This window comes from Carcharodon carcharias, chromosome 3 (genome assembly GCF_017639515.1).
Source record: "Carcharodon carcharias isolate sCarCar2 chromosome 3, sCarCar2.pri, whole genome shotgun sequence".
Lineage (NCBI taxonomy): Eukaryota > Metazoa > Chordata > Chondrichthyes > Lamniformes > Lamnidae > Carcharodon > Carcharodon carcharias.
In genome coordinates, this window is record NC_054469.1 from 122,064,401 (window position 1) to 122,082,421 (window position 18,021).

Here is an 18,021-nt window from a genome sequence, read left to right on the forward strand (position 1 = left end):
TCAGTTTAGGGGGCAGTTAGGTGGTGTTGGGGGCTAATCAGTTTGGGGCGGGGGGTAGTCAGATTGGGTCGGGAAAGGTAGTCAGGTCAGTTCATGGGGGTGGGGGGAGTTGCAGGGGCAGTGGAGAGTCAGAGGTTGGAGGGTAGTCAACGAGTCAAGGAATTTAGTTGAGGGGGCTGTTGTAGTGAGAGTTGGAGGGTTCAGTGTGGATGATAACCCAGGTGTTAGACTAGGATTTGTCTGTTCAACATTTCCTGGGTAACTTTTCAGTTAAGTACTGCTGAACTGTTTGAAGTTTCTGACTCTAGATCAGAACCAAAGACTTTAACTGTTGGCCCTCGGGAGCAGAGGAATTGCCCATTGTAAGTTCAAACTTCTCTGCAATTCCCATGAAATCAACGCATCTGGATTTGGGTATTAGGTCTAGTCTCCGATGATCCAGAGACCAGAAGACAAGAACATAAGAACTAGAAACAGGAGTAGGCAATTCAGTCTCTTGAGCCTGTTCTGCCATTTAATACTATCATGGCTGATCTCATTTTGGCCTCAACTCCAATTTCCCGCTCTCTCCCCATAATCTTTCAACCCGTTACGAATTATAAATCTGTCTATCTCATGCTTAAATTTATTCAACGTCCTGGCATCCACTGCACTCTGAGGTAGTGAATTCCACAGATTCACGACCTTTTGCGAAAAGTAATTCCTCCTCATATCTGAGTTAAATCTACCATCCCTTAGCCTAAAACTATGGCCTCTCATTCTAGAATGTACCACAAGGGGAAAAATCCACTCCACATCTACTTTGTCTATGCCTTTTAGCATCTTATATACCTCAATTAGATCTCCTCTCATCCTTCTGAATTCGAGCAAGTATAGGCCTAAACTGCTCAATCTCTCCTCATAAGACAAGCCCCGCATCTCTGGAATCAATCTAGAGAACCACCTCTGAACCGCCTCCAATGCAACTACATCCTTCCTCAAGTAAGGGAACCAAAACTGTGCACAGTACTCCAGGTACGGTCTGACCAATGCCTTGTACAGGTGCAACAACATTTCCCTATTTTTATACTCTATTCCTTTTGCAATAAATGCCAAAATTCCATTTGCCTTCCTAATTACCTGCTGTACCTACATACTAGCTTTCAGTGATTCATGCACAAGGGCATCCAGATCCCTCTGCACTGAAGCATTCTGAAGTTTCTCTCCATTTAAATAATGGGCAGAATTTTGAGCTTGATAGGTGGGTGGGCCCCACCTGCTCGGTGGTGGGCGGGCAGCCGATTGCCGCCGTGGAAACGAGCCCCGCTGCCACTTCAAGTGGGCAGGCCACCTGACAGGAAGCCAGTGGGGTGGGGGGGGGGGGTGGGGGGGTGGGGGAGATTCCCCAACTGTCAGAGTGCACTCTTTTGTGCATGCACGCGAAAGAGCGCACATCTCCCTGAGGCAAAGTGCTACCTTAGGGAGATTGCTGAAAGGCTGGCAAATATAAAAAATAGAACAATAACAAAATCATTAACATGTCCCCCTCATGTGAAAATGTCTCACGAGATGGGACATGTTAATGAAATAAACAAAAACTTTATTAAACGTTTTTAAAACCGCTGTCGAATCTCATCCCACCACTGGATAAGATTTGTCAAAAAATCACCTATCCACCTGCCCGCTGGGCCCGTGCACCAAGCCGAAGTTTGCACGGGCCCCTCAAAGTCATTGACGATTGGTAAGTTAAGGGATCAAAATATTGCGATGCTGCGAGCTGACATCAGGACGCTCACACAACGTCAGCACGCGACACTTTAAGCAATGGCGTGCAGGCTCTGCCACCGGCACGCCAGCCAGAAGATTCTGCCCAATAAGTCGCCTTTTTATTATTCCGACCAAAATGGATAACCTCACACTTATCCATGTTAAACTCCATCTGCCACATTTTGGCCCATTCACCTAACTTGTTCATATCCATTTGTAAGTTTCTTATTTCTTCATTGCAACTTGCTTCCCCACCTATTTTGGCGTCGTCTGCAAACTTAGCTATCGTACCTTCTATCCCTGAATACAAGTCATTAATATAGATTGTAAATAGTTGGGGACCAAGGACCAAACCTTGTGGCACCCCATTAGTTGCAGCTTGCCATCCAGAAAAAGACCTATTTATCCCGATTCTCTGCTTTCTGTTGGTTAGACAATCCTCTATCCAAGCTAATATATTACCCCTAACTCCGTGTGATCTTATCTTATGTATTAATATTTTGTGCAGGTCTGGGCCAATATTTTAAATTAGTTCTACTGTTTCAGACTGCAAAACCTGATCTGAGTTTAATAACTGTCATTCAGAAGAGGATGTGGTAGCATAGTACAAGACAACACACAAATGACTCCAGTGTGTGCCCTGAATGCCTATGGAGGAAACCAATCCAACATGACAAAATAAGCATTTTTAATAAGGGCGCCCAGTCCTCTACATGTGAGTAGCCTGATTCAAAGTCCACTACCGTGGCAGGTAGCTTGAGTTGGGAAATTTCTAAACTTAGCAGACTAAGTCAGTTTAAAGGGTCCTGTTAGACCCAATTTTCATTCCGGGGAGCAGGAGTCAGGATCAAACCAGACCTGACGACCCCAGAAGCAGTTCCGTGGTAGACGAGTGCTGAGGCAGCATGGTTAGAAGACCAGCTTGATTCTCTGGGACGTTGTCCCAGTTGCTTTAAAAGCTGTTAGGCCTTCTAGCCCTCAATCCTAATACCCCCCTCACCCTCACCCATCTCTATGACATCTCCATGCTCCCACCAAATGCCATGTCTCCCTCACACTCCCATGCCACTTTCATGGCAACCCATGCCTCCACCTACCACCATGCCTCTTCATACCTTCCATGCCACTTTCACAGCCACTCACCCAATATCCAACATGGGCAGACATCAGGAGTCATGTGGAGATGAAAAAATAAACCTGTAACAATCTAAAACTGTTTTCACTCCTACAGACATGATATGAAATAAAATCTCCCATTTATGAAACCTATTCAAAACTTTTAAATCTCAAGTGGTTAATCTCTTATAAAAACAAACAAACATCAATTCAGACCCACATCAAAGGCAGTTAATCTTAAATAGCTTCTTTAAACAGTCAAGCCAACTATGAACTCAAAACTCCATGGAGATAATTGTAGCTTTTGAAACTCAGCCAAACATTCATAATGACATAATAATAGCAGTTGAGAAATGTCAATAAAGAACTCTACTGAAACTGCATGAACAGCCATTTTATTTCTAACCTACACTAGATGGCCTTCCATCAAAGCAGCCCAGTAGACGGTGTTTTTCTAACTCTCACTGAGGCATAAACTATTTCTTTCAAGGTTGAAGAGCTGGTGATTTAAAAAAAAAATAAGATCATGACACTTAAACAGACCTTATTTGCCCTTCAAGAGGTGATTGAGGTGAGATTTATTCTATCAGTTTGTGATTCCCACACTGTGGGTTAACAGCTTTGGACCAGCCAAAATGTAGTGAGTTTTAACTCAGCACTAAGTTCTAAAATTGTAGGCACTAAATGGCCCATCTGAGTTCAGATTTCTCACCTACGTGAATGACACACTATCCCCCACCAACCCCATCAACACCCCCCCACCCCCTTCCTCTACCGGCAAAAATTGGATAGGTTGGAAATGAGGATGGGACTTTTGCAACTGGCTCCCTCTTACCAGTTTTAAAGGACTGAGGAATCTTCGCGACTCTAAAATTCTAGCCCGAAATTGCTGAAAATTAGTTAAAAAAATGCATAGACCCACTTCATTGTTTAATTTGTGAACAACTTTCAATTTCTTAGTAAATTAAACATATTTTAATACAAAATACATCAAAAATGCGCCTGTATTGTCTGTGTGCCTAAGAAAATGAAAGTAATTTGAAGAGTCTTTCTGAACAAGCACAATTGGCAGAATCTAGCAATTCTGACCTGGGGAAATGACTAGTTTGCATGAGGGGCCTGATTTGGGTGAAGTAAATCTTAAAAGACCACAAAATCATGAGCATAAATGGTTTTGGGCATAACTCACTTTTAAAATTCCCTGCTTGTTTGCAATCGTTCAGTCAATTCCACATAGATTGTGCTGATATGACTAACGGATTCAAGTAGAAATTCCACTCCACTACTTAAACTGTTCTCTGAGTAAAATAAATATTCAACTGGTCATAATTTTGAACAATATCCAAAACTATATTCAAAGGAATATTGGATGGGCTTTAAAATGAGTTGCAAAATCATTACTGTGTTATTGCTGAAGACCAACGTCACACAAAGACATTGATGGATTATGTAAGCTTTGCGGCATCAATAAAAATGCTTTCCTCCTGTGATAACCAAGCTCGTGCTTCTTGATGTCAAAAATAAATCCTATATCTCTGCTATGTTGAATCTAACCACATTCAATGCCTGAACCAGGTATTGCAATTATATTCCCATTAGAATATGAAACTGTTTTCCTAACAAAGTATGGCCAAACTGTGGTAACAATCAGAATCAGGATGCTTGTTATTTCTGAGCTCTCTTGAGCTATTTTTACATTTGAAAAGCATTTGGTCCTAGTCGCAAAGGTAAAATCTAGTTTGTTATCCTTTCAGTGTTTATGATATCTGTTAGTTGCTACAATTTATCAATTAAAGAAGTATATTAATTACGACTGTGTCTGAGACAGGCATTTCATTTTTCTCCACTTTTTATGCAGAATCTAAATTTTTACAGATTAATAAAAGATGTGAAACATGTAAATGTCCTTTAAAAGAAACAATTTGAAATCACATTCATGGAGAAATTCTTCATAGAAAAGGTTGTGAGAATATGGAATGCTTCTACATCGCACAACAGGATCGTACTACAAAATCAAGATGGGTATTTAAAAGGGTGATAAATACTAACTTGGGAAGTAGGGCGACTGTGGGATATGGAAAGATGGAGTAATTTTGTTTTTATTCATTCTTGTGATGTAGCCTTCATTGGCATAATTCAAATTGCTAGCTGCCCAGGTTTGATACAACTGAATGGAGCACTTAGAGCTAATATAATTGTCATGGGACTGTTGTCACATACAGGTCAGACTGGTAAGGATAGCAGATTTCCTTCACGAAAAGATATTGGTGAAATAGTTGGATTTGGTATGATAATCCACTAGCTTCATCGTCACTTTTACTAATACCAACAGCTTTTTATTTCCATATTTCTTTGGACTTAAGTCAAATTCTCAAACTACCATGATTGGGTTTGAACTCACATTCACTTAATTTTAGCATATACCTCTTTGTGTTACAATCTAGTGACAAAGCCCTTAGGGGACCATACCCATGGGGTTACAAAGGTAGAGTTACCATGGCTAATGAATAATAGTGAATAGTAGAAATCCTGTTCTTGGATTCCTAATTTTTAATATTTAAATGCAGCAAACAGTGGATTATTTAAAAGAATAGGGGGCACAATTCAACCATTTGATTTGGAAGGAAACTGACTCAGTTACTGGGGGTGGAGCATTTTAATAATCAGTCCAGGTGATCCATACAGCAATGGCAGAGCACAGAAGCTCAGCAGAATATTGGGGCAGTACCCTGGTTCTGTAAGGGTAAGGAGCCAGAGTCCTTCATCAGACCAAGCAGGAAATTAAAAATTAAGTGTTCCCCAGCAGGGGAAATAATTAAATAGGTCTGTAATCACAGAGATTATCAATTTCCTGTGATAACCTTAGCTGCTTAGGTTATTTGAGGCCATTAGATGTCCTTGTATGGAACCCATCTCTACTCTCAACAGGCATGGAACTGGTAGGCCTAAGGATGGGATGCAGGTGGAGGAATGACCCTACTGCTGGAACATGCTTCTGTGCGCAATTCTAACATCAACCTGAGCCACTTTGTTTGGCTGCAGCTCATTAGCTATGCATGGTGGGCTCTGGTCAGGTTCCCACCATAATAAAGGAAGCCCCCAATTTCAGCTGATGGAAATGAAGTAAGGCTGAAGTGGAAAATCTGCTGCATGCCTCAAGAAGGAGGAGCAGGACTAATTTGATTTTAGTTTTTGCGGAGGTAACAAGTAGGGATGATGAGGGTAGCATGTTGGACACAATCCACATAGATGTAGCAATGCTTTTGAAAATTTTCACATGGCAGATTGGTCAAAAAATTAAAAAGCTCATGGGATCCAAATGGCAAGTTGGATTCAAAACTGGTTCAGTGGCAGGTAGTAATATGTAATTTTCGATAGGTGCTTTTGTAACTGGAAGGCTGTTTCTAGTGAGAACCCAAAGGGCTCAGTAATAGTTCCCTTGCTGTTGGTGACACATATTTTTAATCTTAAATGTAGGGGGTTTGCTTAAAGCATTTGTAGATGATATGAAAATTGGCTGTGTGGTTGATAGTGAGGAGGAAAACTATAAACGACAGGAAGATTTCAATGACTGGTCAGGTGGGCAGATAAGTGGCAAATGGAATTCAATCTGGAGAAATGTGAGACAATACATTTAGGGAGAACAGACAAAGCAATGGTAGGATTCTAGGAAGTGCAGAGGAACAGAGGGATCTTAGAGTGCATGTCCACAGATCCCTGAATGTGACAGGATACTGTGGTCAAGAAACCATACAGGATAGTTTCCTTTATTGGCCAAGGCATAGAGTATAAGAGCAAGTATAAAGGGGAGGTGATGGTATAGTGGTATCGCCACCGGACTGGTACTCCAAAGACCTAGGGTAATGCTCTGGGGCCCTGGGTTCAAATCGGCAGATGGTGGAATTAGAATTTTTAAAAAGAATCTGGAAAAAATCTAATGATAACTATGAAACTATTGTCGATCGTTGTAAAAATTCATCTGGTTCACTTATGTCCTTTATCCCATCTTTATCTGGTCTGGCCTACATGTGACTCCAAATCTGCAGTAACGTGGTTGACTCTTAAATGCCCTCTGAAATGGCCTAGCAAACCACTCAGTTCAAGGACAATTAGGAATGAGCAATAAATGCTGGCCTAGCCAGCGATGCCCACATCCTGTAAATGAATTTTAAAAAATAGGTTATGCTATAACTGTACAAAACATTAGTTAGACTGCAGCTAGAATACAGTCCTGATCACCATATTACAGAAAGGCTGTGATTGTATTAGAGAAGATATGAAGGAGATTTATTTATAAGGATATTGTCAAGAATGGAGAACTTTAACAATGAGGAAAGTTTGAATAGGCTGGGGTTATTTTCTTTGGAACAGAGGAGGCTGAGGGGTGATTTAATTGAGGTACATAAAATTGAGAGTCCTTGATAGATTGGATAGGAAGGACCTATTTCCCTGAGCAGAGAGGTCAATAACCAGGGGCATAGATTTAAAATAATTGTTAGAAGGATTCAAGGGGAGTTGAGGGTTATTTCTTTTATCCAAAGGATGGTGGGAGTCTGGAACTCAGCCTGAAAAGGTGGTAGTAAAAGAAACCCTCAGTGCATTTAAAAAGCATTTGGATTATGCACATGATGTGCTGTAGCCTTCAGGGATATGGACCAAGAACTGGAAAGTGGAGTTAAGCCAGGTAACTCTTTTTCAGCTGGCACAAACACTACAGGCTGAATGGCCTACTCCATGTCATAAATGTTTCTATGGGCAGAATCTTTCGGTTGGCGTGTGGAGGGCGGGCGCCGACACGTAAATTGATGCGTGATGACGTCGAGGGTGCATCATCACGATACTTCGTTCGGCAGGCGCGCACCAGAGTCGTCCCCGCCAAAATGTCAACATCCAATGAAGGCCATTAAGAAATTAATTAAAGTTAAGAACGTTGCCCATCCAACCTGTGACACAGTCACATGAGGGAACATGGCTAACTGAATTTTTAAATCATTTCTGAGGCTCCGTGCCTCAGGAAGATTGCTGTGCTCTTTCGTGTGCGTGCACGAAAGAGCTCAGGCCCTGACTCTCCCTCCTTCCCCCACCCACACAGGTAGCGCTCAGCACTACCGGCAGCGCATTACACTGGGTGGGCCTTAATTGGCCCGCCTGCGTAAAATGGCAGTGCAGAGCCGATCGCGGGCGGCGATCAGCTTCTTGCCCGGCCCCGCCCACTCCCGCCCTGCCCGCTCAGCATAGGAAAAATCCTGGCCATGGTTCCTATTAAAAAATAACAGAAGAACCTTGATTTTGAAGGAAAGAATTGAATCTTCTTAGGGGTAGGGGAATGGTGGAAGTTTGGTGTTTGGCAGAAGATCTGCAGAAACTGCACAGGAACAGTGTTAATCATGTTTCTGCTGTTATTCTAGGATTTCTGTTGGAAGTTATAGCAGATGATCAGACGAACCTGCAGAGAAATTTAACCATTCTGAATTATCCGGGGGCAAGTCAGGTTGAGGAGAGGGAGAAGTACCCATTTGAAACAGTGGACTTGCCACATCTTCCCTAGGGTCTGACATTACTCTTTTCCTGAAAGTCCCCGATGATGGCACTGGCAAAGGCAGTAAGGAGAGAAGTTGGTTGGGATTCCAGATTCTGATATATGGTGAATGGTCTATTGGCAGTTGGCTAATCTCTCTGCTGGAGAGGAGAAGACAGACTCTTGGCTGCAGTGCCAGGAGTTGAGATGTGGCACCAGTCTTCCCTGCCCTATTTCCTTTCATCTTTGGTCCACATAGCAGAAAAAAATTCAACCTCAAGACTGTAAAACATTCTTTTTTACAATATCTGTATTCTAAAAATAAGTTCACAGGGCTGATTTTCATTTCAGGATTTTAGCTGTGCAAAGTGTGACCTGCATCTGTGAGGAAAGAGGTGCCTTTGATCTTAAAGTGGCTCGACACCATTTGCCTATATGGAATGTATTTATGAGCTGATCAAGTTCACTCTATCATTATGCTAAGGATTTTGCATTGCAGTATTGTGCAATTTGGGTGATTGATGCACAAAGTGCTGTGTAACTAGGGTGCAAGATACTGCTGATGTAAATCTACTTTTTTATAATGTATAAATTTGAATGACACTGGAACATGCCACTTTGTTGCTTATCTTTTAAAATAAATGAGCACTTCAGACGCTTTGAGAATCCTGGAAATAAAATATTGTTTGGTATTGTGCATACCTTTAGCTCTTTTTCATAGTCAGCATTACAAAATTACAGGAAACCATTATTAGTAAACGTGGACAGAAAACTTAATACAGCTTCACTCACAGCAACTATTCTTGTTAGTAAATAATCTTACCAGACAAATCAATCCTTGTGCACATGTGGCCATTGCCACTGAATCCTGGTGGACAGTGGCCACATGTGTAGCCAACCTCTGGTGGCCGGTGGTCAAAGCACTGCACTCCAGCAAAACACGGCTTGTTGGCACAGCCACGACTGAAGCTAGGAAAGTGAACTGAAGAGAAAAAGCAGAACATTGCAATTAGCAATTACAAAAAGGACACCTTGGGGACAAATATTTAAGATTTAGTAAATGATGTGTGCGTGTAGCTGGATTGAATACAATATATAGAGAAGGCACAAGTCTGTGAGCAATTCACTATTTCATTATCCTAAGGCAACTGAAGTACTTTTTAAATTTATAATTAAGCATTGTAACCCAGCTATGGTTCAGGATCTTTATGTTTATGCCCTCTCATTAACACAGTTATTTATTTGATTATTTAATTGGCTATTTGAAAAGAAACAATGTGTAGTGATGGGCTGAATGGCCTCCTTCTAAATTGTAATAATTCTGTGATTCAATTCCTGGCACATATTGGGGTTACTTACATGGCGATTTCAGAATGCTGAATGAGTGTAGCTATTACACATAGGTAGAAGTCAGCATTACAAAACAATAAAATTGAGGAAAATACAATTCGAGTCTGTTCTACTCTACTAGTTATTGATATTGTTTAAAGATACACCAAACAATGCTTCAATGTTGTTGGAATTACTTTTGAAATTAGAAACAGCAGTGAGTAGAAACATAAAATTACCAAGTATCACACGGGCTAAAATGCATCTTAGCTTGCAGTACAAAATGGCAGGTACTGCAGGACTCAGGTGCCCATTATGCTCTCCACGTGATATTTAATTCCATATAAGATGTGATTTATAACTGGTGCCATAAGTGCTACCACCCAAGACAAATATCTATCATCCATCGGTTCAATAATTACTATCCCATCAATTATTAGATCATAAGAAAACATGGAATGAAAAATTAATTAATTTGATTCTCCACACTTGCTCTCCAGAGACCATATAAAATCTAACATGCCCAATTTTGAGGATGTGGCAAATTGTAATGAAAGTTGTGAAATACTGCAACAAAACATATAAAGGCTATCAAAGTAAGCAGATAGATGGCAAATATAGTTCACTATAATAAAAATTTTGGAAATATACTTCTTCCCTTTTGTGAGACAAAAATGAAATTCCCAGCAAAGGTGGCATACAAACATACGTACGAACATACAAATTAGGAGTAGGCCACTCAGCCCCTCAAGCCTGCTACGCCATTCAACAAGTACATGAATGATCTGATTGTAACCTCCACGCTACATTCCTTCCTTTCACTGATAACTTTTCACGCCCTTGTTAATCAAGAATCTATCTAGCTCTGCCTTAAAAATATTCAAAGTGGTCACCGCCATTTTGGGAATATAAGAAACTGAAGTGGGATAATTCATGTGCCTCCTCAAATCAGCTTTGCCATTCAACAGAGTCATGCCTGATCTTTGACCTCAGCTAAACCTTGCCGCAGTATCCCTTAGTATCTGAAAACCTCATGGTCTCTGACTTCAGTATATTCAGTGACTAGGCATCCAAAGCTCTCTAGGATAGAGGATTACAAAAGTTCATAACCCTTGAGTGTTTCTTGTCTCACTCTTAAATGGCTTCCCTTATTCTGAGACTGTGACACCATGTTCTAGATTCCCCAGGTTGGGAAGCATCCTCCCAGCATCAACCCATCAAGCTTCTTAAGAATCTGATATATTTCAATGAAATCACCCCACACTCTTCTAAACACCGGGTATATAGGCCTAGTCTATTCAATCTCTCCATAATGGATAATTCCCTCACCCCAGGAATCAGCCTGGTGAAACTTCCTTACACTCCCTCTAAGGTAAGTACATCCTTCCTTAGGTAAGGGACCAAAACTGTACACAGTTATCCAGGTTTCATCTCACCAAGGCTCAAAACAACTACAGTAAGACTTTTTTGCGCTCGTACTCAAACACCAGTGTATAACACACCATGTGCTTTCTTAATTGCTTGCTTTACTGTGTTAACTTTCTGTGATTCGTGCCCAAGGACCCTCAGATCCCTCTGAATACCAAAAGTTTTCCAGTCTCTCATCACTGAACCTAAAGTGTGGCAACTAGGTGACAAGGGCTATCTGCTGACCACATTGCTGATGACTTTGGTGCACAACCAATGCAGATGTGCAGGCCTGCATACAATGAAAGCCATATTGCTGAACAAAATGGGATGGAGCAGACCATTAATTTCACTACTTGGATCACTTTGGAGGAGCCTTGCTTTTCTTGGCAGAATGGGTGTCAAGATTTACTGTGGTCTTTTGCATGTTGCACAACCTCATCATCATAAAGGGACAGCCTTTTCATCATGAAGGGACGACTAAATGGCAAACAGCTTAGGAGCACGATAAGCAGGAAGAGAAGGAGGAAGAAGAGGTAACTGGGAAAGCCTCTCGCTGACTAGGATGTTTGTGAAGAACTTATATTAGTAACATTAATCCCAATTCCCCATTCACCAACTGTCCCACACCTTGCTTTCTCTTTGTCACTTACCATTACAGTGTTCATTTGGTCACAATATAAAATTAAAAGCTGCCACAAAATAAACATTCAAAACAATATTTATAAATCATTTCACAATGTGTAAAAAAGTCAACTAATCATTCTTGTACATTCCCTTGGTGTCTGTTGGTTGTGTGTCTTTGCATATCATAATACTATTATGCAGAACTACCCCATCTGGCTACCGCATGACTGGTGGAAGGATGCTGACTTTCAGTGGAGAAACTGCAAAAGGACTTGGAGGAATATCCTTGAGCAGATCTGGACTTAGTAGGCCTCGCTGCAGACTGCACCATCTTGGCATGGGTAGTAGTATTCTGGGCTGGCTGGCTGATAGGCAACAGCACAGCTACTGGCAGAATGCCAGGGGTGTGCAAATGATTGCTCTCTTCCAAAGAACAGACAGCAAGTTTGTGCCCCCTGGAGCCACTACCACCCTCCTGAAGTACAGCACCTCCGCTAATAATTTGTTGGAGGATGGATTGCTGGACTGCGGTGGCATCCTGCAAACACTTTGAACATTGTAGTCCACAGCTGAGATGGCATAGCTTGCATTACAGCTAGGCCAACTCGCATGACTTCAGTCTGAGCTTCCAGTGCAGCAATCAGACTTCTGCTAAAAGTTGCAACTGAAGCTGAGACATTAGTCATCAAATGAAGCATCATTTCATATGTGTGCCAATGGAATTGACCACCACTTCTGTGGTGGAAAGGATGAGCTCCAAACTCTGTGCAAAACTGTGCCAAATTGGTGCTGGATTCTTCCAAGCTCTCTGACAATGTCTGAAGGCTTTCTGGCAGGCTTTTCAATGCACCAAACATTTTGTTGTACATATCCATGAACCTGTTTCTGTATGCTGCCTCATCAAAGACTCAGCTGAGTCCTCTCAACTCGTGCAGCACAACTCCTTTGGGACCTCGTCCTCCAGTGAACTAGTACTTGTGCTGTCCTTGCCCCCTATCGTAGGTGCAGGCCATCCTTGCCTGGTGTCTTTTCACATGCAGATTTTCCTCTATACTATCCTCTAAATTACATGCAGTGTTAAAATATGAGCTTATGACTTTGAATTTGAAATCAAGTGACAGTGCTCTGTCTTCATCATCACTGTCCTTTTTGTTATTTGACAACTGTGATCAGGTTACAGTTCTTGGATATCTGAAAGAAGAAAGGAACAAGGATAAAATCGCACTGTGGAGGGCAATGAAACTGAGAGGTGTATGCACCGTCCCATTCCTGGCACATCCTACCTCATTAATAATAATTTCCCAGGAAACCTACCAGATCACTTGCAGGGAGACCTCTGATTTCCCCACCCCGCTGTCACCTCAGACTCTCAGTAATCTGGGCACCATATTTAAAGGGCACCCTTGCACAGAGCTAGCACTCTCTAATCGATCGAAAGGTGCTGGAAAATCATGGCTGCCAAAGGGAGGAAACACGCTGCCCTCGAATTTAGCCACGTCTCCCACGGGCGCCTTTTGGATGCAGTGGAGGCTCGTCGCCAAGTCCTCTACCCCCCACTCTGGGTGAAGACCAGCAAGCAAGGTCACCAATCCAGCTTGGGAGGCAGTGGCAGCGGTGGTCAGTACCAATGCCCTGCAAAAGAGGACAGCCACCCAGTGCCGAAAAAGGATGAATGATCTCCTTTGTTCCACCAGGGTAAGGCACTCTTCACGTCACTCTCAACTCAAAAACCTATCACACATCCACAGGGATCTCACTCACTGCAAGTTCAAGGGACATCACCATTCACTCTCTCACACACACCTTTATCTGCTCTGCAGATCATATCCTCATCCTGTCCATGGCACTGCTCACCATCCTGCACATGCCAGACATCCTTCTCATCTGGCCTGGCAGACATTCTGTTTACACTCTCTCCATCTCTCTTTATGCAGGACAAGCTGGCACACAACAAAAGGGAAAGGTACCAGACTGGTGGAGGAATGCCCGGCATCAAGGTCCTCACAGACATTGAGAATACAGTCATCCAGCTGGCCTACAATGATTTAGACCATTCCTGTACTGATGGTGAGGTTAGCAGTGTTCAACCAAGTGAAGATCCAGGAGTGCAACGTCCATTGGACAACCTTGCTGTTAGTTCCCCTGTTCCGCAGGCTCCTGGCATGCACTAATTCTTTCTCCTTTCTTTCACAGGTACTTCTGGGAAGCAGCCGAGGAGGGTTCATGAGCCAGGTCCGTGACTCAAGCCCCGAAGACCCCTCAGAGAAGAATCTGATGACAGTCTAACTGAAGACCCTTCACAGCGCTCACCCACACCCTCCACCAGCGCAGAGACACATACCTCGGTGAGACTTGGTTCTAGAGTAGCCTCGGTGTCATAGTCAGGTGAGCAGATCACATTGCCTGATCCACAGCAGGCGGAGGCAGGGACTTCCCATGTTTCCGGCACTCAGAGTACAGCTGGATGCCAGAAATCTGCTGAGTCCGAGTCAGATGAAGAGCCAGTGGACTTGGTCACACCTCAGTTGCTGGAGCTGCAAAAGAAAACTCAGGAACATCAGGAAGAGATGTCTGCTGCACTGGAGTATTGTGTGCAGTTTTGGTCTCCTTACCTAAGAAAGGATATACTTGCCATAGAGGGAGAGCAGCCAAGGTTCACCAGACAGATTCCTGGGATGGCAGAATTGTCATATGAGGAGAGATTGGGCTGACTAGGCCTGTATTCACTGGAGTTTAGAAGAATAAGGGGAGATCTCATTGAAACATATAAAATTCTGACAGGGATGGACAGACTGGATACAGAGATGATGCTTCTTCTGACTGGGGTGTCCAGAACAAGGGGTCACAATCTCAGGATACGGGGTAGACCATTTAGGATTGACATGAGGAGAAACTTCTTCAGTCAGAGGGTGGTGAACCCATGGAATTCTCTACCACAGAAGGCTGTGGAGGTCAAGTCACTGAATATATTTCAGAAGGAAATAGATGGATTTCTGGACTCTAAAGGCATCAAGGGGTATGGGGAGATTGTGGAAGTATGGCGTTGGGATAGGGGATCAGCCATGATCATATTGAACTCCTGCTCCTATCTCTATTTTCTATGTTTCCTCAGATTGCAAGACACAATGGAGGAGATCATGCTCCATCAGTCTGAAGCGACAGTGCGGGCATGCCAACGCATTGAGATTAACATTGGTAGGATGGCTTTGCGGGCTGAATTCTATCGCCGATGCCATAGTTGGCTTCCAGCAGTGTCAATGTGAGAAGGGTGAGGAGCAGCTCAATCTCACTCCAGCTTCCCCTTCTCCTCAAAAAGTCAGCCAAGGACCCTTGGGTACCCATTGGGAGGAGAACCAACAGGTACACACCCGGGGCCATCCACCTAGGTGGGTCTGGGAATATCTGGTTGATCCAAATCCCTTTTTCCTGTGACACCAGTAGTTCCAGCTCCACAGGTCGAGTAGGGTGTCCCTGCCATACAACAGGACCTGGAAAGCAGGCTGGGGCCCTCTAGGTTTCAACCCTTCAGAGTACGCCTGCTAAGCTCATCACAGGTGCGAAGGAGCAGTTAGCAGGCTGACACCACCTCTGCTGTCGGTGTTGGGGGAACATGAAGGCATAGCGGCAGGTTTAGGAAGGTTAAGAAGATGTGGTTGCACAGACAGGGATGCTAATCACTTGGACATAATGTTTGCCATTGTAAATAAACTTCCAAGAATGTCTCCTTGTTATGATGAGCAGTGTTCATGTCACTCAGATGTGAAACTTTGGCTCCTGCACAAGATAAAGGCAGGTGTCTCAGACCAGGGCCTCTTCCCTGTGCAGTGTGTAACCTTCAGGTCAAAGTGATGGTGTGGCTTCACACTCACTGGACACATTACTAATGCCTGCACCTCGGCAGTGCTTGTCATTGCTGCCAGAATGTAGTGGGTATGTGTCACAGAGTTCCATCATTCTCTCTGTGTGCTCTCAGCATCCTTCTGGTAGGCTGGCCCCCACCTCTTTAGCATCTGTGACCAGTGATGCTGTGCTCCTGAAGGGGACATGTGCTGAAGGCTGACAAAGTATCAGGTATATTTAAAGTTTCACGGCTGCGTCTCCACGATGTGACGTTGATCACAGAGCACAAGTGCTCCGCCCTTAGCCAGACAGGAGTTAGACATTCATAAAGGCAATGTGGATATCTATGGAGTGTCCTCACTGCATCTCGTCATCACTCTCCAAGAGTCTTGCGGCTATGAGAACCTCCCGAGCATGCCTGCCTTGTCTGACCAGGTGCGATGGCCTCATCCTTGCCTTTGAGGACCTCATCACCGTTATCCCCTTCAACAACACCCTCATCTGAGGAGATGTGCAGCTCTTCCATCTTCTCGTCAGCCAGGTCCTTCCCTCGTTGCAGCGCCAGGTTGTGGAGTGCGCAGCAAGTGACGATGAAACTCCACATCCTAGGTGGACTGTACTGCAATGCTCCAGTTGAGGCACCAGAACCTCATTTTCAAAACACCTATCACTTGCTTCACCAAAATCCGGGACATGGCATGAGTCTCGTTATACCATCACTCTGCTGCAGTCTGAGGCCACGGCATGAGTGTCATCAGCCACGACCTCTGTGGGTAGCCCCTTGTCCCTGAGGAGACAAACCTGCAGCCTCTCTGGACTCTGGAAAATGTCAGGGATCTGAGGTCTGCTAAGGATGTGGGAGTCATGGATGCTCCCTGGGAATCGTACGCAGACCTGTGGGATGTGTTTGGGGTGGTCGCACACTAGCTGAACATTCCTCAAGTGGAAACCCTTGCGGTTGACATAGTCGACTGCTTGTTGCCACGGAGATCTAAGCATCACACAATTGCAGTTGATGGCACCCTGCACCTGTGGAAAACCAGAGATCTGTGCAAATCCCAGTGCTCTTGCTTCTTGGCTTGCCTGATACCAGGCGAAATGTACAAAGTTCTGTGCCTTCGCGAAGATGGCATCTGTGGTCTCCTGGATACACTTGTGCATGGAGGCTTGCAAGATCCCACAGAGGTCACATTCATGACCACTGGCAGTGGATGATCTCCATGTCCCCGTGGCGCTAAATCCTGCAGCAAGCAGCATATATGACCAACCAGTTCCCTAGATATGCACAGTCTTCGGCGACACCGGTTCTGTCATCTGCAGGAATGACAGGCGCCGTCTATAGACTGCGTGTCTAGTGGGCCTATGAGCAACTGCTCTCTGTGGATCTTGAGCTGCATCGCACCAGGCCCTGCCGCCTCTTCATCTTGAGGGAGGCGCTCCTCCCTTTGCTGAGCCAGGTGCCTCCACTGCACTGTTCTTTTTCTGCTCTGGTCTCTGTAAGCCATGAGGCATAACGCTAAAGCACCAGGTTCCATGATTCTGATGTTCTCCATCCTGCAGAATCAAAGAGAGAGATGCGTGGGTTAGTATACGTGTCTTGGTTAAGTCTGAAGGCTCCTTCCTGCAGGCAGGAGAGTGCTGGCCACCACTTGGGTGGCCAGTACGTAGGGCGCTCATTGGCTGTCTGAACCCCCAAGCACCTCCGCCCCGCTCCACTTGACTGATTGGTGGCAGCCTCAGCCGCTGGACTGCATGCTGTGCTCTCAGCTCAGGCATTCTCCTAACCTGCATTGCAATGCTGCATTGTTAGCTTGAAACATGATGGATACTGTTCCAAACCTTCACAAAGACATTGCAAGGGGCTCTGAGTGCCTCCACCAGTGACTGTGCCATGGCACCTTTCGCAAGGGGATTTTATGACTTGTCCGGTCAGCCAATTGTTTTCCTGCTCCATAAAATGCACATTAATTTGCAGTCTACGCCTGAAGATTGAACAGTTCTGGAGCATTTGGTGGAACTTCATGCTTTTGCGTTTCTTGAGCGGGCAGAAAATCTTCAAAGGCCCAACTCCGAGCATGTCAATGGAGCTGCAGCTGAACAATCTCAGTTGCAGAATAATGCTCACTCCTGACAAGCCTTTCCAACTTAGTGGCCATTTCCCACATCCCACTTTCTCCCACCCACCCCCGGCATGTGCTTGTGTACTTCCTTCAGCCTGCGCTGCCTTGCCCCCCCACCCCCCGGGCATGTGATTGAAAATGTCCTTCAGTCTGTGTCTGCCTTGCCCCCTCCAGTCCCTGGTCATGTGCTTGAATATATCCGTCAGTCTGTGTTGCCTTGCCCCCCACTAACCCCTCCCCTCCCACGACCACCAACACCCCCCACCCCCAGCCATCCAGCCTCACCTGCAATGGATCCCTTGTCCCGGCATCGCACTG

General features: G+C 44.4%; 1 protein-coding gene across 1 annotated transcript in view; it reads right to left on the reverse strand.

Annotated features, from left to right (window-relative positions):
* Positions 1–18,021, reverse strand: part of vwdel (von Willebrand factor D and EGF domains-like) — a 242,783-nt gene that overhangs the window by 99,746 nt on the left and 125,016 nt on the right. Inside the window, exon 20 of the mRNA XM_041183982.1 lies at positions 9,204–9,268. Coding sequence (XP_041039916.1) covers positions 9,204–9,268 — 65 coding nt within the window. The remainder of the gene's footprint in view (positions 1–9,203; positions 9,269–18,021) is intronic.